Consider the following 20318-nt stretch of genomic DNA (forward strand, 5'->3'; position numbering starts at 1 on the left):
TGTATCACTGCGTAGCCCTGGCTTCAATCTTGATAATGCCTCTGACTGTTGCAACACCCTAGGTTCAGAATACAAGACATCAAGTAACTCGATTCTAACCGAATAGGCCTCATGATTCTGTATGATAGAATAGTCCGCGACCAAGAGCCAAAGTCCAGCCCAAGTCAAGACAGCCAGAGCCAAGCTGACTAACAACTGACTAACCATACTCTCTCACGTGAGTTTCTTCCAGACCGCCCAGAACACACGCCCAATCCCAAACGGGCCTAGCGCACTACAAGCGAGCCCTCGACCGCACCAAGACCCAAAACAGGCTAGTGCCATCTTTACCCGATCCCACAACGGGCGAGCAAAGTTGGAAAGCCCAGCGAGTCGATTTCACCTCCTTCTCACCCCTCTCGAGTCGACAATCAACGCGGTCCCGTCGCGCCATCGCCCATCATGTGTACGTGCCATTCCTATACCCTCGATATTGAGATCAGAAGTCCATCTCGCTGCTGTTTTTGATCGCTCTGGGGAAATCTGGCCGGGGGAGGAAGATGAAGTCGGGGATACATTTCTGCATGTCGACATGGTTGAACGAGGGATATGGTTGAAGAGGAGGGGGACAGAACAAACCAGAGCGAACAGAACGGGGCTGGAATGGATGGAATCTTTCAATTTTCGCAACCGCATCGAAAAGAAAGAGATTTCGAGATGCGCATCAAATTACCACCCGCAGATGGCTGACTTTCCGTGATTCACAGCGCTCGTGTCCGGCGAGAAGACGAACTTCCAGTACATCTTGCGTCTGCTCAACACCAATGTTGACGGCAAGCAGAAGATCATGTACGCCCTGACTCAGGTCAAGGGTGTCGGTCGCCGCTACTCCAACTTGGTCTGCAAGAAGGCCGATGTTGACCTCAACAAGCGGTACGTTCTCCCTACGATGCCCAATGAAGATTGGGCCATTCCATCAAAAACACAGACACCCCGAAAACAACCACCACCGAAATATCCAAACCCCGATAAATGAACAATCAGCTAATTATCCATCCCAACAGCGCCGGTGAGCTGACCACCGAAGAGCTTGAGCGTGTCGTCACCATCCTCCAGAACCCCACGCAGTACAAGATCCCCACCTGGTTCCTCAACAGACAGCGCGACATCGCCGACGGCAAGGACTCCCAGGTCCTGTCCAACGGTCTGGACAGCAAGCTCCGTGAGGACCTTGAGCGCTTGAAGAAGATCCGCTCCCACCGTGGTCTCCGTCACTACTGGGGTCTCCGTGTGCGCGGTCAGCACACCAAGACCACCGGCCGCCGTGGACGCACCGTCGGTGTCAGCAAGAAGAAGGGCTAAACGATCTGAGAGGGTTCAACTTTATTATTTTTTTTCTTGCTCGCTGGAAGGGAGAGGGAAAGCGTTGGTGTGGTTTTTACGAACACGGGACCTGTTTACATATAACGGATTTGGGTCCAATAAAAAGTCAAAAGAATCATACCAATATGAAATGAACATCAAAATTCCATGTTATGAATTATGCGTAGAGCTGCCAGCCTTCGGTCTAGTCGGAGGTGCGAGTCTGCAGGCGGCATATCTTTTTCTCGAGTATGCTCGTAGTGGGCCAACTAGCCGTGCTGTTACTATTCTGGCCGCCGAGTATATATATTTCCTACATGCATCATTGATTTATTATGCAGGCAATGGTATGTTGCAAATTAAAACGCAGTTGGCATTGTACTATGTATATATCCCTGTATAAGATCATGAATAGTCATACATCTGAACAAACGTGAATCCATTTAAAAACAGTTCCGAAGTATGATTACGACGTGTCCTCGAGGATCACGAAGTCAAGTTCTCGCTCGTTTGAACTCTTTAGAACCACTCACCACCCAACCAGCGGTTGTAGAACTCAAGGCCAGCCTCGGGCTGATCCATGGGAACCATGTGACCGGCGCCGTAGATCCGCATAAAGGTGAAGTTGCCGTGGGACTTGACCTGACCGATCTTCTTGCCCTTGTGCTGGTTCTCCTCCACCTTGAGATCCTTCAAGCTGGCAGAGGCGTACTCGGCCTGTCCAGGCCACTCCAAAGCCTCAGTCCAGGCCTTGTTGCCGAGCCAGTTGCAGATGTAGTCGGCATCACCGGCGTAGATCAAGACAGGAATCTGCTCGAGGAGACCAGGGACAAGGCGGTGGTAGGGCTTCATCCAGTCACCGTGGAAGAGGAAGTTACGGTTGATGTCGAAGTTGCACGAGTCGTATCCATCGACCTCAGCGCCGACAGCCTCGCGAACCTCGGCCTTGTTCAGGTACTCACTGACATAGCCCATGCCCTTGTAGCAGAGGTTGCTCGAGTCCTCGCACTTGCCGCGGACATCGTAAACATTCTGTCCGGTGCGCTGGTAAGGACCGATCATGGCGTTGTTGCAGTAGATCGAGGCGGGGACGCAAACCCAAGCGCTCTCAGAGTCATAGCAAGCCTGGATCATCTGCTGGCAGCGGGGCAGCGCATTGTCCAAGGACTGGCAAGCGCTCTCGTCCAAGACAGCGGGGTAGCCGCCCTCACCGCAGCCCATGGGGCGGTAGTACTCGTACTGAGTCAGACCATCGGTGAGACCATTACCAATGAGGACCGACTTGAGGTTGATGTTGCGCTTCTCGTGAGCCAGGATCTCGGAAGCGAACACGGGGATGTAGTGACCAGCATACGACTCGCCCGCAATGTGGAAGTCCTGCTTCGCATACTCGGGGAATTGCTTGAAGAAGAGAGTAAGAAGGGCATAGACATCCTTGCCAGCGGCAACGGTGTCGCTGACGGCGGAGCCACTGTAGGAGTAGCCGACGTTGACGGGCTGGTCAAGGAAGATCACGGAAGCGTTGGAGTTCCAGGAGAAATCATTGTGGATAGGCTTGATGTTCTCGCCAATGCTGCTAGGTCCAAGCTCCAAGAACAAACCGGTGAGAGAGGAGCAGCCGGGGCCACCGTTCAGCCACAGCACGACGGGGTCGTTCTTGGGGTCATTGCGGGATTCGAAGAACCCTTGATGAAAAGGTTAGCAATCTAGACGTAAACCAAGCCAATTTTGTAATAGGACTTACAGTAGAACAGATGCTTGTCATTCTCATTGTCATCCAGATAACCGGTGTACTGCTTCACACCGGGGTCAATGCCGAGGGAGCTGGGGTCGGTCTTCTTGACACGGAGATCATAAACCTCCAGCTTCCCGTCAACCTCTCGCTCCTTGCCGCCATCGGCACTGTCAACCCAGATCTTCTGGACGTCAGAGCCACGGACAATGTGGTCCCAATGAGAGTCAGGGCGACGGTTGTGCTTCTTGGGAAGGGAGAAGACGGGGTTGTGGTCCATAGCCTCGGGAACGTAGTTGGAAACTTCATCCCACAGCTTACGAGCCTCATCAGAGAGGGTCTTGAGCTGCTCCTCGAAGTGGTGGAGGGCACCGGCGAAGCCCTTCTCCTCGGTGGCAGGCATAGCGGGCTCCTCCTGAGGCTGGCCATTCATGACCTGCTGGTTGAGAACCTGCTGGGCAGGAACGGCGGCAGTGGCCGCTCCGACCAGCAAAGTAGCTGGCAAAAGTCTCATTGTCGATGGTTTGAGGGTCAAACTGGGATGGAAAGGGTAGGGGAGGTGATGAAAGGGTCAAGAGCAGTACAAGGGGACCTTGCGGTCAAGACGGCTTGGGCAGCTAGTTAGCTTATCAGTGGCGGCTATCAAGGGGGAGAGTCCGAGAGACTCATCAAGCAGGAGGAAGCAATCAACTTACAGTTAACAACAGCAGGAATGAAAGAAAAGTAGCCGATGAAACACCAGCAACCTTGGGGAGAGAAGAGATGAAAAGGATGGAGAGGAGAGATGGAGAGAGGAGGAATGTAGGTCGGAGTTGGGGATGGCAGGCACCGATGACGCCGATAGCCAAGGCAGCCAATCAGCGCGCGGTGCCTCGCCGGGGACGACAGGTCACGCGCTGAGTCAGCCAGGCTGAGTCACCCGCGGCACGGGACCAGCGTCATTGCCGCTTTGAGCCAATCACGAGGCGGGCGGGCGGTCGTTCCAAACTGGATTTCTTCGGCGTCATCGGGCGTTGAATTTTACATCCTCTGGTTATTGGATTCTACGTGGCTCCTTGTCGATCCATCTCATCCTCGGGAAAGTGCGTCTTCACTTGAAGGTGCAGTCTGCAAGATGCCTATCAATCAGCCCTCGAATCAGATTAAATTCACGAACGTATCGGTCGTCAGACTAAAAAAAGGTTTGTCAAGCATCTCCTTGCATTCACATTCTTTCTCCTCTTTTTTTTGAACCCATCTATCCATGTAAAATCCCTGTTCCGGTGACCCCAACTATGCTTGTTGGAAGAGAACCATCGTCAGCAAGAATTTCTTTTGAAAAAGCCCACCCCGCAACCCCGCTAACCGCAGATCAACACAGGCAAAAAGCGCTTTGAATTAGCCTGTTACAAGAACAAACTTCTCGAGTACCGTTCTGGCGCCGAAAAAGACCTCGACAATGTCCTCCAAGTCCCCACCATCTTCCTCTCCGTATCGAAGGCCCAGACGGCCCCGTCCGCAGAACTAGCCAAAGCCTTCGGAGCGGGCGTCCCCACCGACGAGATCCTGCAGGAGATCCTGCGCAAAGGTGAAGTGCAGGTTGGAGAGCGGGAGCGAAAAGAGATCGTGGAGCGAGTCGAGAAGGAGGTGTTGGATATCGTGTCGGGACGACTGGTCGACCCGACGACTAAGCGGGTTTACACACCGGGCATGATCTCCAAGGCTTTGGATCAACTGAGTTCGGCGAGCGGGCAACTACAGCAGTCGCAGGGTCAGCAGCATAATGGCGACGCGAATGGCGGCGCTGCCGGGGAGGAGTCACGTCCTGCGCAGCCAAAGAAACCGTTGTGGACTGGCGTTACCCCGAACAAGTCGACGAAGAGTCAGGCGCTTGAGGCTATGAAGGCGCTGATTGCGTGGCAGCCCATCCCTGTGATGCGCGCACGCATGAGGCTGAGAGTGACATGTCCCGTGTCGCTCTTGAAGCAGAGCGTCAAGGCTGGAGCGGCGGCTGGCGGGCCAAGCAAGGAAAAGGAGGCCCCGTCTGGAGGCGGAAAGTCGAATAAGAAGGGCGGAAAGGGCTCGAAGAAGTCCAAGCGACAAGATTCCGAGGATGAGGCCGGAGCTTCCGACGCGGAACTACCGGCGCCGAAGACCCCCGGCAATGTCAAGGACAAGATCATGAGTTATATCGAATCCGTCGAGTCGCAAGAGGTGGTGGGTGGAGATGAATGGGAAGTGGTTGGATTCGCGGAACCCGGCGCGTTCAAGGGACTGAACGAGTTCGTGGGCAACGAGACTCGCGGACGGGGACGAGTGGAAGTATTGGACATGACGGTTACTCACGAAGAGTAAGCGCACCGAATCGACATGTATAGATGACCGAGCACACTCGGATGTTGCCATGACTGATGACCGGACGGAGGTTGATACCAAAAATGCAATGAATATGCCATATCAATCTTTATTTGGCAATCATGACTTCAAACAATCTACTCGTACAACTAAGAGTGCCAGTAGGTTGCAACGCTGAACTATAACCCAACTCATCCATGAACAGATCCCTCAATGAACGTCATCTTTGCCCGTCACCAACAACACCACATTCTGCCCCGGTCCCAACTCCCTTGCCAACCTCATCGTCTCTGCCACCGCATACCCCGTACTCAAACCCGCCACGACGTCCTCCTCTTCCGCCAGAATCCTCACTCCCTCCAACGCCTCCTCATCCGAAGCCGCGCTCACCTCCACCCTCTGCATCCCCTTCCAATGCGCCAACTCCGGCCCAACACTCGGAAAGTTCATATCCGGCGACATCGCCTGCGTCGACTCGATCTGACCATCCTCATCCTGCAACACCATCGTCCGACACCCATGCAGCACACCCACACTGCCACCACTCAACGGCGCCGCGCCCTCCGCCTCAACACCCACCATCCGCACTCCCTTCTCCGCAGCAAACGCACCGAAAAGCCCCGTCGCCGCCGCACCCACCCCCAACGGACTCACCAACGCATCCGGCAAGCCATCCTCCTCCCTTCCCATCACCCTCGCCAGCTGCACCTTAACCTCCTCGCCCACTCCCGCCTGAAACGTCCGATTAATCACCGGAAACGGATGCGCACCAATCGGCCCACCCATCACATAATAAACCCCCTCCTGATCTTCCAGCGAATGCGCAATCGCCGAATTCACCGCCGCCTTGAGCGTCCTACACCCAGCCCCCGTCTCCACCGGCACAACGTCCGCCCCGAGCTGCTGCATCTCCAGGACGCCCGCGCACTGCCTCGCCGCATCATCAACCCCCATGTACACTGTACATTTCAAACCCAGCTGTGCACAGAGCCCGGCGCACGCGATCCCATGACACGCAGACCCGCAGTCCGTCACGATCTCGCGCCTGCCGAGCCGTTTCGCGAACAGGATCTGACCGACGATGCTGCGCGCGCGGTGGCTGCGGTATGGGTTTCGGTCCTCGCGCTTCAGCCAGATCGTGGCGCCGGTAGCGCGGTGGGTGAGGTTCTTGGCGAGGTGGAGAGGCGTCGGGCAGAAGGGTGTGTGGGCGTGATACGTCTGCCAGAAGGAGTCGGTGGTGATGGTGGACTGGAAGGTAGAGGCTAGGGAGTGTAGTGCCTCGATTTGGAGCTCTGGGGCGAATTGGCCGCCGAAGGAGCCGAAGCGGGTCGACGAGAGGTCGAGTGGGGGTTTAGGAGGGTTGGGGAGATGGTCTGTTTTGGTGCTGGAGGGGGTGAGGAAGGTGAGGAGATGGCTGGTGGATTGAGCGGGAGGGTATGATGGGGGATGAGCAGGTGTGAACCTCTCCGTGCTGGGATCCTTGTTATGGATCAAGCTATGCAAGTTGGCAGATGGCAGGGAAGCAGTGAGCATGGCGTAAAGTCTGTATAGAATCTCAGTAGATCAAAGTCCTAGTGGTAGATAGTAGATTTAATGAAAATAAAAAATCGGACTCCCTAAACCACAAACCAGACCAAATATTTATAGCTTCCCACTCTGCGCATCATCTATTCCAGTCAATCTCCAATTCGCTCTGCTATCACCATTCCACCAATGTCCTATCCAAACAGGAAATGTGTATCTGTAGTCCTGGCCAAGCCTGTCCTCAACCAGTCCGAGCACAGGGTTTATAGAGTACAGAGCAAGGAATCAGGAATTTAGCCCCTCCAAGTCGCAAGCCACTAGTCTTTTTCCATTCTTCAGATTGATAATCCGCTACGGGATATGTATGTGTGTGTTGCATCATCGACTCAGGCTTCTAACACCTACTGTTTACGGTGATCATAAGCTTTCTGCCTCAGGCACTGAGGTTCAAATCCCGGCCGGACGGCTTGTGCCTTAGGAAACCTGCGGAGGTCCTCCAACCCCGACATGAAGTTAAAATTCGGGGTTGGCTGGGATTTGGATGTCTGGCATATGATATCGGGTTGTGGTATAGTTAGAGATTTTGTTGGAATTGATTTGGGCATGTTGTGTGTGAAATGCGGGTACGGGTGCGGGTGATTCATTGTGGGAGAAATATATAGCCACATCGTAGTGTCTTGAATGGTGACAATAATCAGCAAATGGGTACTATAGTGTTAGTATTACTTCTAACTGGTAGTACGTATTTTGCCGCCCTCTAAATACGAATTTTTGTCTTAAAAAATATGATCAATCGATTTTACTGAAGACAAGAAAAAAAACAAAAAAAGCTTGCCACAAATAAGCAATATCCCATGCACCACCAACCCATAGCAAACCGCCACCCATTTTTTTCATTGTTCTGACAATAATAATAGGAAAGGCATAACCGCCACCAAGCCAAAAACAACCCACTCAACCCACAAACCTCATTATCCGAACACCTCTCTTCATATTCCCTACAAAACCAAATAACCCGACGATCATCAACCTACCCTAGATAACCAGGTATAATAATAACCCAGCAGCAGAAAAATCCAGAACCTAACCCAAAAACCAGCGGGGTCACAAACCACAAACTTCACCTATGACAGTCCCCGAAGTGGCCACCCCCTCGTCGCTGGCTTCTAGGCAGGCCGACGATCAACTCCCGTTCAGAACGCCTAGATAAACATGCAGACTACCTAGACCAGGGAGGAATCGTAGTGTGCAAAATGCAAATAGTCACTGGTCGGTCTATTGTCTTGGCGTTGATCGGGTTTATCTGATCGGCGGTGCAGAAAGTAGATCGTTTGTTTTGTTTACTTTACTTTTACTGTACTTTGGATGGTGGGGGTTGGGGTGGCGTTGGGGTTGTTCTACCTACCTTCTACCTACGGAGTCACGGGGTAGATACTGTGTGGCGCTCGATACCGGGCTATTATGGGTAGGGTTTGGAGAGAGATGAACTGCCTGTGGGATGTATGGTTGGTTGGTGGGATGAAGGTGTGCTGTGCATAGTGGATGATGTGTGGGTTAATCGACTTGGCGCATACGGTGCTACAGCGTACGGAGCAGACTCATTTTTAAAGCTACCGAAGTCATCAATAGTAATTTCATGTAATTCTATTCGTCTACCAACGTAACAGTACATGGTAAATAGGTAAATCCATTGATTCGGCCACGGTTGTTCGCCGCCAAATGGATCAAATCAGATCAGTGAGCCTCTAGGCGGGTATACGCTCAATCGCAATGCAATTAAAAAAAATAATCAGTCGCTTTTGAAACATGGTTCGTTTCATGCATAAGCATAAGAGCAGTCCAGACCCGGAGAGAGAGAGGGATGTGGGCGGTAGCTCGCAATTTCTCTTGCAGGCTTGGCCGCCTCCCTCGGTCTTTCCCCCTCGCGTCTCGACCGTGTGGATCGTGACTGTGGAGGGATGGGTCCGGTCAAGGCGAAATCTCCCGAACACGACCCGGTGAACGAGGATGGTTGTCCGCTTTGCGGATGCGAAATGAAGCACACACACAATATTGTCGAGATTGTATGGGTTGGTAAAAAAAAAAGGAAGAAAAAAAATGTGTGGTCAGGTGACCTGACGACGATCAAATCTTGCCAGAAGGTTTGTTGGGTTACGAGCAGATCTGCACGGCGTTCAACGCCCGTGTCAAATCATCCGGCGAGAAGGGCATGTAGGTTCCCTTGGGAGACATGGGGGGTGGCGAGATGGTGCGGATGGCGGGTGAGGTGTAACGTATCGACTCCTTGATCTGGGCGATGGAATCCTGCCGCAAGATTTCAGGGAGCAGCGTCATCAGCGAGGCGCTGTAGCTGTCGGAGTCGACGGCGGTGGACGAGGACGAGCCCGAGTCGGTGTCTCGATCGTGGGCGTATTCGTCATGAGTCGCGATGGCCGAATCTATGGATGGTTAGATCGCTGTCACTCATCGATTCATCGCGATCGAAAGAATGGCGAGTCGGGAATGGAAGGTCGTCATTGACAACCAGGTCCCACATACCATCAGTTACGGTCACCTCTGGCGCCGGGGTGACGATCTGATCGGGAGCCACATCGTCGTCGTCGTTACAGCGTGGTTGCAGATGGTCCGGCAGGGTGGTACAAGGGGACAACGAGAGGTCGAGAGAACGGGGGCGTTCAGCCTGGGCGTCTTCGAACGACCATGCCGCCAGTTTCTTTTGGTGTTCCCGATCAAACGGGCCCTTGAACTTGGACCGGGGGATCTCATGGCGTTTGTAGTACTCGATCTTGATGCCATTGTCCTTGGATTTGGACCGGCTTCCAGTGCGCTGGAACACTCGACGGACTTTCTGACGGAGACTCATGTTGAAGTCGACGAGGCGAGAATCGATATAGTCCGAATGATTAAGGTTTAACCTCCGATTGGTAGGGGTAGGAATTGGAATAGGCGAGTCAACAGCACTTCACAGCGGCAGACCTTTCCCGGCCGGGGAATGGACGCGAGGGAAGGTGTGCAAGCACGAGTGACAATCGAGCAAAGAGGTCAACTGTTGGATCATCGTACGTCTGGAGGGGAGATTGGAGGAAGAAGAAAGGAAGGGGAGGAGGGAGAAGGCCGAGAGAAGAGAAAGACCAAGAGGAGAGAGCCAGAAAGAGCAGATAACGAAATGGGGTTCAGATTAGCAGAATGGGGGGATGGTGGGAAAGGATATATTCTAGTCTAAGACGGAGGGAGTCTAGCAGACGAACTAGAACAGGACCCGGTAAGGTGAGCGAGTAGTCCGTGGGTGTCTTAACAGATTGGGAACAACATCGCCGGTGGATGATTTCATGGGCGAGGCGATGATTGGGCATGAGGTAGGCGCCGATGGAACCGGGCGGACACACCGTCAGAGCCGTGCAGCCCTGGTCTCAACCGGCGCATGGAACGCCGCGATAACCCCCTCCATCCGGTAATCGCCCTCAATGGCGAGGAAAAAGAGGGGCCAAACGTGGAGGATCCACAGGGGGTTGTGCGTGAATTATGCTGGCGCAGTATTGGCTAGTTCCTTAGTATTCCTAGTTATGTTGGATGTTATTACGCAGAATTAGCCGGATAGCGTGCCGCGGACATCCTCCGTCGTACGGAGTACATAGTGGGAGTATAATACTAGAGTTCTCACGATGACTTTATTACCAGGCAGGTAGCCTTAACTTTTTTGACTTTCTTTTTTTCTTTCTTCCTTTCTATTTTGCCTTCTTCCCTGGCAGTAAAAAGCCAAGATAATGACCAAATACCACAGCCAGACATCGGGTTCCGGAAGATTCCTCTCTCGATCGTCGGCCTTGTCGGTGCCGACGAAGGCTGACTAACCTCCCGTCGCCAATCAACAATCACCATCAACTGGTCATCGGGTTGCATTATTCGAAGTCGGCGAACAGGCACTGCGCGCTCTCCGAGATACCCATGGTTGCCCCCGGATTCAAGGTATGCCGCGAGACTGACGGACTGGCCTGGCCAAGCTTATCTGCTCCTGTCTGCTGCTTTGGTCGGTCTGGAGACGGTGCCCGCGGTCCCTCCGCGCCGGCCCATACTTGCCCCAAACGGTAGCATGCGGCGCGGAAGTAGGAAGCAAGTAAGGTATCATCGACGGTGGCAAACCACCGCCTGCTGCACCGAACATTTCCAGAAACTGGCCAAGCCGGTTCGATCGGCGTGCCACCGCCCAACTCCCTGATGCTTTTCTCTTAGCATCCGCGATTTTCTCCAGGATGACGACGGCCGACCGACATCATCGTCGTGTTCTTCGTTCCTTCGTCTTTGGACATCCACGCACCCCAGTACCCCTCCATCGATGGGCCTACAACGTCATGCTGACAAAGGGGCGGTGGCCAGCTTGGCCGACGCGACGACGAGAGTCAAGAGACGCCCTCCATCGCTGTCGCCGAGTGTCCACTTATGCCGTCATGGCTGCAGGAGGTGTCGTGACTCTCTGATAGGCAGGATTCCCATTAATCACAGAAATTACGCATGGAAAAGCGCCCTGGACCAATCAGCGGGCCGCGACGGCCAATGTTGCTTCCGGGCGCCCCGCTCGGCACGCTGTTTCCGGTGGCAGCCTGAGGCGTTCGGCGCGCCGTACGGAACGTCGTATCTTTACGGCGAAGTCCGTACAAGTACGAGGTCTGGTGCCTCAGGCACTGACGGAGGCGTGTCTGGCATGTCCAAAGAATCCCGTCAAGGCGGATGGAGTGACAACTGGACGTCCCTACCGCAGTCCCGCAGTACCGCAGTACTACTACATACCACGTAGTGGGACACTGCAGGGTTGCAATCCACGACGAGGCGGTGTTGGAATTCTAGAAACCTCGCCTTCTTCCACATTCCTCCATCGGGCAGGACGAAAGGCAACACATGTTTCCGCGCCGGAATGGCCACCAGACTGCTGCAAGGGGTCTGCCGTGCCTAAACTGCCTCGTAAACGATCCGCCCCTCGCTGCCCGATCCTTTACCTGCGTGGCCACCATGTCAGGGATGCAAAGTTAATCCCGTTACATACGGATAAATCTGGTTACTGTTTAGGTTCCGGACGGCCTGAAGATACATTAATCCAACGCCGACCGATGGCTGAATAGAGTTTCCATAGTGACTCTGGATCTCTATAGTCCATCACTCCGTCCAGACCGCTGGCCTCAGGTCTGCTGGCTACCCCGGAATACCCCGGAGTATGATGCAATGGAGCGAATGCAGTTAGGTTGCCAATCCTGAGGATCGCAATTACTGCTACTCCGGAGATGGTTAATTTCCACAGCGCTTAGAGTCTGCCTTGCCAGGTCAAATCATACGGCGTAATGCTCCTTATCCTACAGCGGATAGGAATAATCGCTCAGGAAACATCGATCCACCGAACACGGAGTAATCAACCCGATCCGGAGGGAATCGGACGAAGGATAATCCATCTAGGGCTCACCCCCTAGGGACACTCGCACATGACGCTAGCCTGGATCAGGTGTCGACGGGGTGCCTTAGTGCGATGGCTGCTGCAGGCACACGACCCGACCAGATTGCCGGAAACAGCTTCACTTCTGTGATCCCGCAACCAGCTGCCACCGGAGCGTTTCTATAATTAAGTGCCCGCTCATGGTTCCTGGTGGCATGGGGATGGCCTCAGCTCGCTCGTTCTCAATTCTGGGGTTTTGGCACCAAGATAGGAGGAGGGCAAGAATTGCATGTACGCAGTAGTATAATCAATCCACGTAGACTCCGGACAATCGCAATCTCCTTCACCTTTTTTTTGCTCCTTTGGCACTTGCCAGGCACCCATTCTTGACCCTGTCAATTGGATGCAATTTACTCCGTACTCCAAGCGAATCGCTGCTCCCGTCAATCGCGTGACTTCATGTGATTGTGCTCTGCTTTCAACGTTCCTTGCGATCGCGCCGAGATCTCGCTCTGCTGCATAAACCCACCGGTTCTCCAACGGTCGCGACTGCTCTCTCTCTAGTAGTCCAACGCGCACGACAAAGAACCCCGGTCGCATCCCTGAATACTAGGAGGTAAGTCAGATGGCCCTGCTTGGACCTGTTACATATCCTTCCTGTCCACGGTGGTCCCCTGCCGTCCCTCTGCCGCGGATTAACGTTCCCCGATTTCGATTAGGCATTCGGAAAGAACCAACATACCAAATCGGCCGCCCCTAACTCTCCCTACCTTCCTACCTACTTGCTTCCCTATCATCCTTCGACTCGCCCCCGTTCCTGGATCGAGTCGTCCTCCCTTCAGCTCCCCCGATCCTCCATCCTTCTTCAAGCGCTCTCACCCCGTCCGTAAGTCTGGTCCTCTTCTCGCCTGTCGACATCGTGTGCGCACACAAACCGTTGTCGTCATCACTACGTGGCCCGACCTTTCTAACGTCCTCGTCGCGCAGTCTGTCGAACCCATCATCATGCCTAAGAAAGGAGGAAAGGCTAAGAACAAGGGCAAGGGCAAGGGCAGCAGCGGTGCTGCTGCCACTGTCAACAAGGCTGCCGCCGACGTCCAGAACACCCTGTGAGTCGCACAAATGAGCGCGCAGGTGTCGCGAATTTATTTTTTGTTGTGGTTGTGGTGTTGTTCGTGTTAGCGAGCAATTGAGTTTCGGTCGGCAGCGCTAACGGCGTTTTTCTTTGGCTAGGAACCCCGGCCAGCAGGTTGAAGAAACGGCCCAGAAGAGCGAGGGAGAGGCCGAAAGTGCTGTTGCGACTGAGGCTGGTGAGGCCGCGACTGCGGCGCCCACCACCGCCGCTCCCGACACGGCCGCGAACGTCCCCTCGGCTGCCCCGCAGACGGAAGAAAGCTCCAACAAGGTCGAGGAGGCCGTCAAGGATGTGAAGGCCGATTCTGTTCTTGGAGATGATGCTGATAAGACGAGTGAGTTTGCCTGGGCGGTGTTCAATTTTGTATTAGTTGCTGACTTGGCTTTTTCACAGCTACGTTGCCCGAGACAACCCCTGCGGCAGCTGCTTCTCTCCCTGAACGGCCCAAGGAAACCACCACTGAGGAGCCGACAACCACCGCTGCCGATGCTGCCGATACTCATGTCAAGCGGCCTCACGAGAACACCCCGGCCGTCGCGGAAGAAGACCACAAGCCTCCCAAGATGCTCAAGACCGAGGACGAGGCTCCGGCCCTGAAACCCTCCGAGTCGATTGACGCCGGTGATGCCAAGGCTGCAGTTCCCAGCGAGAAGGTTGGCGACGTGCAGCCTCAGGTTGTCCCCGGACTGGGCGCCGACCCTCGGGATAACGTGTCGTCGGTTCTGGCGGTTCCCGGTCTCTCTTCTGTCGACGACAAGGCTGCCCCGGCCACGTCCTCGACTGCAGCCCCCAAGGCTGCCGAACCCCAGACCTCGGAGAAGGCTGCGTCGACTGCCGCTCCCGCTACCGACAGCAAACTGGACACCGCCAAGGAGGTTGCGACCCCCGAGGCCCCCAAGACGCAGGAGACCCCTGCCAGCACCAAGCCCGCGGAAACTGCCGCTCCCGTCTCTGCCAGCACTGATGCCGCCGCCGCAGCCACGTCCACCCCGGCCAAGGAGACTGAAGTTTCTGCGGCATCGCCGACCACGGAGACGGCAGCTGCTGCTCCTGCGGCCGTTGCCCCCGGCGCTGTGCCCGCCGAGAAAGAGGTCCCGGCTCCCTCGACCGTCCACGACAAGGCTCCCGTCAGCGAAGCCACCGACAAGAAAGAGGCTGTCTCGCAGCCCGCCGCTACTGCTCAGAAGGAAACATCTGATCTGAAGGAATCGACGGGTGCCACTCAAGATAAGGCTACTAGCGAGCCTAAGTCTCCTGCCGTTGCCGCTGCTGCTGCGGCTACTGCTGCGGCCAAGAAGCCTGAAGAGAAGAAGGCTGAAGAGAAGAAACCCGAGGAGACGAAGCCGGAGACGAAGCCCGAGGAGAAGAAGGCTGAAGAGGCCAACAAGCCCGAAGAGGCCAAGAAGGCAGAGACCAAGCCGGAAGAGATCAAGAAGCCCGAGGAGGCCAAACTGCGGGATTCTCAACCCGTCGAGGAGGCTCAGAAGGACGGCGCCGGTGCTGGCGAGTCCAAGACGCAAGAAGGCAAGCACCTCGCCGACAAGGCGAAGGAGACGGCCAAGTCGGAAGCCGACAAGGCGCAGGAGGCCGCCAAGAACGAGGCCGCAAAGGCCGACAAGCGCAAGAGCGGCTTCTTTGGCTGGCTCAAGCGCAAGGTCAAGGGAGAGAAGGCCTAAATTTATTTTCGTAATGTCCGATTTTATTGGTCTGACGGACTTGATACAGACTGACACAAGCCCTTAATTGCTGATACCCACATGGCGGTTGGATGGAACCAAAATGATTCAAAAAACCACGGAAAAAAAGTTGAAAACCCCAAGGAAAACGAACCGAAATGACCAGCGAAGAAACTGTATGAGATCGGTTGTGTATGATAGTTATGCGAGCGATGGAAGGATACCAAAAGCGACGGAAGGAATTGGGCAACCAGGGATAGGGATATCGGCTTTCTGTTTCTGCGAGAGGTGTCAACCTTGATTTTTCTTTTTCCTGTGATTTTAATTCAATTTCACGTTCTTCAATTGCCAGTCGAGGGAACGGAGGTTTGGTAGAGCCATCGTAGTCTTCATTCACCGCCATTTCCTGATATCGGCCGATTACTCCGGAGTGACCAAGAAACCACTTCCTCCACTCTGCTTCTCCAACAACTCGGCGTCTTCCCAGTTCCCAGCCATCTGTCCTCCGCCGCTCGCTGGCGTCTCGTCTCGACCTTGATCGACCGATGATATCATGGCCTTTCTCACCGGCGATCTCTCGCTCTCCACTTGGCTGCCCCACGAGGCATTTGTCCTCGCCGGTCGTGGCTGAGACGATATCCACCGACTCCATCCGATCCGTCCAGCCAGGCCAAGCTTTCTCCAAGCTTTCAGGGCCACAGGTCCTGATGCTGGCCCGGCGATTCGCTTCCCAATTTTAGGAGACCCCCTCATCTTCCCCTCTTCGGATCTGATTCAGGAAGCGATGGCGGCAATCAGAGCTGCTCGCGAGGGCCCATGCTGCTGCTGCTGACACAGCGTTTCCAGGCTACCAGGATGATGACTGGTCCGACGGGCAAGACTGCAATGCGTTCAGCGTTCATTCGACGGTCGTCTCCAGTCCCCTCTTCTTCCCGGATTGCCTGAGCGTACGTCTTGTCGCGCATCATACGGCCCGCTCGGAGACTAAAGAGCGCCGATTCCCCTGTTTTTTCTCCGGTTGTTAGATATTCTGTCTGCTTCATTTTACTCACAAATCGTACTCTGCCTTTCAATCTTACTCTTTTGTATCTTCAAGCACAATGGTCCATCTTGCTCGAGTTCATCGCGAGAGCGATCTGGACCCCACCATCAAGCGTGTCAACTCCATTAAGTTGGACACCACCGAGGAAGATGACTTCTACTCCAGTGTCTATGGCACGCGGTTTGCGATCGAGCAGCTGCCTCAGAATGAGATGCCCGAGGGCGAGATGCCTCGAGAGGTGGCCTACCGCATGATCAAAGATGAGCTGAGCTTGGATGGCAACCCCATGCTAAAGTAGGTTTTCAGTCCGGTGTGGCAGTGACTAGTGCTAATGGATCTGGTTTCGACTAGCTTGGCGAGTTTTGTCACGACGTACATGGTATGATTTTCGAGAATTGCCTGACATGCGAATCCATGCTGACCGTCCACTCCAGGAAGACGAAGTCGAAAAGCTCATGACCGAGTCCTTCAGCAAGAACTTCATCGATTATGAAGAATACCCGCAGTCGGCGGAGATCCAGAACCGCTGTGTCAACATGATCGCCCGTCTCTTCAACGCTCCCGTCGAAGGCGAGGATGACCACCCCATGGGCACCTCGACGATCGGATCCTCCGAAGCCATCATGCTCGGCACTCTCGCCATGAAGCGTCGGTGGCAGAACAAGCGCAAGGCTGAAGGCAAGGACTACTCGCGGCCAAACATCATCATGAACAGTGCGGTGCAAGTCTGCTGGGAGAAAGCCGCCCGCTACTTTGACATTGAAGAGCGCTACGTCTACTGCACGGAGGAGCGCTTTGTCATTGACCCGCAGCAGGCTGTGGATCTGGTCGACGAGAACACTATTGGTATCTGTGCTATCCTGGGCACCACCTACACGGGTGAATACGAAGACGTGAAGGCCATGAACGACCTCCTCGTCGAGCGGAACATCGACTGCCCCATCCACGTCGACGCCGCCAGCGGCGGTTTCGTGGCTCCGTTCATCCACCCATCCCTGAAATGGGACTTCCGTCTGGAGAAGGTCGTCTCCATCAACGTCTCCGGCCACAAGTACGGCCTCGTCTACCCCGGCGTCGGATGGATCGTCTGGCGCTCCCCGGAATACCTCCCTAAGGACCTCATCTTCAACATCAACTACCTGGGCGCCGAACAGGCCAGCTTCACCCTGAACTTCTCCAAGGGCGCCTCCCAGGTCATCGGCCAATACTACCAGATGATCCGTCTCGGCAAGCGCGGCTACCGATCCATCATGGTCAACATCACCCGCATCGCCGACTACCTCGCCGAAGAGCTCGAAAACCTCGGCTTCGTGATCCTCAGCCAGCGTCGCGGCCGCGGACTCCCTCTCGTTGCATTCCGCCTCCCCACCGACCGACAGGAGCACTTCGACGAGTTCGCCATCGCGCACCAGCTGCGTGAGCGCGGATGGATCGTGCCGGCCTACACGATGGCGCCCAACAGCAACTCGCTGAAGCTGATGCGCGTGGTGGTTCGCGAGGACTTCACCAAGAGCCGATGCGACACGCTGCTGTCGGACATGAAGCTGGCGCTGAAGACGCTGAGCGATATGGACAAGGCCATGTTGGAGAAGTACACGCAGTAAGTTTGGGAGTTATAATCAAGTAGAGAAGCAAGCTGACGAAGATAGGCATGTTCGCACGCATTCGACCAACTCGCACAAGGCGAAGCATAACCACCCGCACTACCAGGGCGAGAACCACTCCTTGCAGGGCAAGACGGGCAAGACCCACGGTGTGTGCTGATCTAAGTGCGTAATAGCTGGGGGTGTTTATTCAATCTGGATTGAATCGGCTCCTGCTAGGAAGGAGTGCAGAGCGTATTTCAATTATAAATCTAGCTTTCACTAAATAATAAATTTAGCTAGTACTGTGATAACGGTGGAATTTCAACTAAAAACCAACGAGTGAGAACCACAGTAAGGAGGAAAGTCAAGCGGGCTTAGCGAAGAGAGTAGCGACTCCGGCCGCTCAACTGTTGACATGATACGCGGATACCTCAGGTCGCTAGGTAGAACTGACTGCTAATATTAGTACTTAGATAGGCCTTTTCAACCTAAGGTGAGTGTTCCATGCACAGCGTATCGGTACGGAACCTACAGCCCTCGCTCCACACACACAGCATACCTTCCTAAAATAGTAAATATATGCCTGATTCTTAAGGTTACTTATTTTCTCGCCCCTTTTATCATGTAAAAACTACAAGTATTAGGGATTCTTTAGGGGTCTTTTAGGGATCTTCTAGGGTCCTAGGGTCCTTTTGGAATTATCTTTATTATATTTATTTTTTAGGGTAGTTTGGGGTCTATACAGAGTGTTTTTTAGTTGACTGCGAAGGTAGCCAGGTAGATAAGTTAGTATTATTATCGTGGGTGCCCCTACGGAATGCTAAGTTGGTCTTAATCATGGCCCGTAGGTAGGCTGATAGTATATATACCTGATTATTTAGGCATATATTTACCTCTTTAGGAAGAATATGCTGTGGATGTGGAGCGGGTGCTGTGGCTTCCGTACTGCATGGAACATTCACCTCAACCTAAATAGCATCTTTTCTAACCCAATCCGACCTATAGCTAGAGGCTATAGAAAGTAATGGAGTATACCAGCATTGTCTTGGCACTTTTGTTTACCCTGTTTGATTCATCCCAAACAATCGTTGCACCCAGCGCAAATGGCGGTCTCGTTCTTATTCCCTTATTCTTTCTCCAGAGCAAGATAAGCTCCCCACGACCAAAACACGTCCCCTCCCTCTGCACGCTGTTTCATATGGCCGCGGAAGAGAGAATCGACAGCCCTTAAAACATGTCGATGAACGATGCACAGTATCGCCATGGGCCTCTCCGTCGCGCAAATATCTACCTGGAGGAAGAGATACCCACGCACATCAACCACTACATCGAGAATCGAGTTTTCAACACGCCAGATAACGATGGCAATAGTCTACAACAGGCGTCTGAGAAATTTCAGGGCAAATCTAAGGAACTCGCCCGGAAACCATCGGGCGAGGCGGAATGGACGCACGCGCTACATACAGCAATTAATGATCTAAGACCCGCGGGGCTTCGGATTGTACGCGATAATGGTAAGTTCCCACCACTCTACCTAGATTAGCTGGTTTCTAGCCAGTACTGACTGACTCCTTATAAGACTGGCTCGAGGACATGAAACCTCCAGTGCACAATCCTCTGCCTCGCCCCTTGCATGCAGCTGCAACCACTCCTGTATTCAGCTTGGAAGATCCCCGGCCTGCTATATGCGTCGGTCTGTCCGACGAGAGCTTAGCAGGGGCTCTTGAGTCCCAGAAGGGTCGCGTCGTCGCGCGAAACCTTTTATTTGATTTGCAAGACACGTCCAACTTGATCAGTGACCCGCATGTCACTTCCCTGGGCCTTCGATTTCCCTTTCTAATAGTCGAAACAAAAGCCGGCGCAACCGGAGGGAACCTATACCAGGCGCAAAACCAAGCTGCGGTAGGTGGCTCAACAGCTCTCCAGATCTTCAGAAATCTTGTAGATCTCTGCGACGCTCAGTTGCTGGATCGGGAAAGTCAAGGAGATACGGACCGGTTGGGGCCAACCCCGGCGTTGTCTGATGATGTGTTAAATCTGGCTTTTTCGATCACTACAGAGGGCCCGATTCACGAACTGTGGGTTCATTTTCAGCGGTCTAGGGATGAAGACTTTTGTATGGCTTGCTTGGGAACCTGGAGAACGACTCTGAAAGACGGATCGCTGGATTTCTTACGCCATGTCTTGGCCGTGCTAAAATGGGGAAACGGGGAGTTGAAAGATAACGTTGTGGGTGCTCTGCAGGGGTTATGAATTAATGGATGAGGGAAGAGACGTTCCAGATGGCATAGATGGGTCCTGATCAAATCGGATGGTTCTAGGAATTATTCTATATTTATTAGTGCTGGGAGGGGTCTCGAAGATGGAATGCGTTTCTTTACTATCACTAGTCTAACGTAATATCATCGCTACATTCTATTCCCAGAAGGAGGTGTAGTTGAGGGGGGAGATAGTGGCGGAAAGGAAGGTGGTGAGTTGGGAATGGAAGGTATGCAGACGAGGCCGAGGGTCAGGACGCCGGTGAGGTTG

General features: G+C 53.9%; 8 protein-coding genes across 8 annotated transcripts; 5 read left to right on the forward strand and 3 right to left on the reverse strand.

Moving 5' to 3' along the window:
• Window positions 1–403: 403 nt before the first annotated feature.
• P170DRAFT_508307 (40S ribosomal protein uS13) lies at window positions 404–1341 on the forward strand (the record flags this gene model as incomplete). The annotated part of the gene is made up of 3 exons (XM_024854558.1): window positions 404–484; window positions 747–912; window positions 1044–1341. Exons 1-3 carry the CDS (start codon window positions 442–444, stop codon window positions 1339–1341), a joined length of 507 nt encoding a protein of 168 aa, XP_024705371.1. The 5' UTR covers window positions 404–441.
• A 354-nt stretch (window positions 1342–1695) lies between these two features.
• On the reverse strand, window positions 1696–3805 carry cp3 (carboxypeptidase C PRC1). Its single transcript, XM_024846552.1, has 3 exons — window positions 3769–3805; window positions 3086–3681; window positions 1696–3026 (listed from the first exon to the last, which is right to left on the reverse strand). The coding sequence occupies exons 2-3, from the start codon at window positions 3585–3587 to the stop codon at window positions 1861–1863; spliced, it is 1668 nt and encodes a 555-aa protein (XP_024705372.1). The 5' UTR covers window positions 3588–3681; window positions 3769–3805; the 3' UTR covers window positions 1696–1860.
• A 322-nt stretch (window positions 3806–4127) lies between these two features.
• Window positions 4128–5574, forward strand: P170DRAFT_380428 (guanine nucleotide exchange factor SDO1). Its single transcript, XM_024845526.1, is given in 4 exon segments — window positions 4128–4254; window positions 4434–4815; window positions 4871–4874; window positions 4892–5574. The coding sequence occupies 4 exon segments, from the start codon at window positions 4188–4190 to the stop codon at window positions 5405–5407; spliced, it is 969 nt and encodes a 322-aa protein (XP_024705373.1). The 5' UTR covers window positions 4128–4187; the 3' UTR covers window positions 5408–5574.
• A 43-nt stretch (window positions 5575–5617) lies between these two features.
• P170DRAFT_424497 (tryptophan synthase) lies at window positions 5618–7575 on the reverse strand (the record flags this gene model as incomplete). The annotated part of the gene is made up of 2 exons (XM_024847573.1): window positions 5618–6950; window positions 7337–7575. The coding sequence occupies 2 exons, from the start codon at window positions 7573–7575 to the stop codon at window positions 5618–5620; spliced, it is 1572 nt and encodes a 523-aa protein (XP_024705374.1).
• A 1695-nt stretch (window positions 7576–9270) lies between these two features.
• P170DRAFT_435287 (uncharacterized protein) lies at window positions 9271–10042 on the reverse strand. Its single transcript, XM_024848905.1, has one exon. It carries the CDS (start codon window positions 9792–9794, stop codon window positions 9348–9350), a length of 447 nt encoding a protein of 148 aa, XP_024705375.1. The 5' UTR covers window positions 9795–10042; the 3' UTR covers window positions 9271–9347.
• Window positions 10043–12900: 2858 nt separating this feature from the next.
• Window positions 12901–15516, forward strand: P170DRAFT_435288 (uncharacterized protein). Its single transcript, XM_024848906.1, has 4 exons — window positions 12901–13236; window positions 13338–13459; window positions 13584–13819; window positions 13879–15516. Exons 2-4 carry the CDS (start codon window positions 13356–13358, stop codon window positions 15159–15161), a joined length of 1623 nt encoding a protein of 540 aa, XP_024705376.1. The 5' UTR covers window positions 12901–13236; window positions 13338–13355; the 3' UTR covers window positions 15162–15516.
• A 745-nt stretch (window positions 15517–16261) lies between these two features.
• P170DRAFT_354929 (glutamate decarboxylase) lies at window positions 16262–17967 on the forward strand (the record flags this gene model as incomplete). Its single annotated transcript, XM_024844063.1, has 4 exons — window positions 16262–16497; window positions 16555–16582; window positions 16638–17803; window positions 17853–17967. 4 exons carry the CDS (start codon window positions 16262–16264, stop codon window positions 17965–17967), a joined length of 1545 nt encoding a protein of 514 aa, XP_024705377.1.
• A 968-nt stretch (window positions 17968–18935) lies between these two features.
• On the forward strand, window positions 18936–20042 carry P170DRAFT_380442 (uncharacterized protein; the record flags this gene model as incomplete). The annotated part of the gene is made up of 2 exons (XM_024845527.1): window positions 18936–19303; window positions 19369–20042. The coding sequence occupies exons 1-2, from the start codon at window positions 19024–19026 to the stop codon at window positions 20040–20042; spliced, it is 954 nt and encodes a 317-aa protein (XP_024705378.1). The 5' UTR covers window positions 18936–19023.
• Window positions 20043–20318: the final 276 nt, after the last annotated feature.

Source organism: Aspergillus steynii (genome assembly GCF_002849105.1).
Source record: "Aspergillus steynii IBT 23096 chromosome Unknown P170scaffold_3, whole genome shotgun sequence".
Taxonomy (NCBI): Eukaryota; Fungi; Ascomycota; class Eurotiomycetes; order Eurotiales; family Aspergillaceae; genus Aspergillus; species Aspergillus steynii.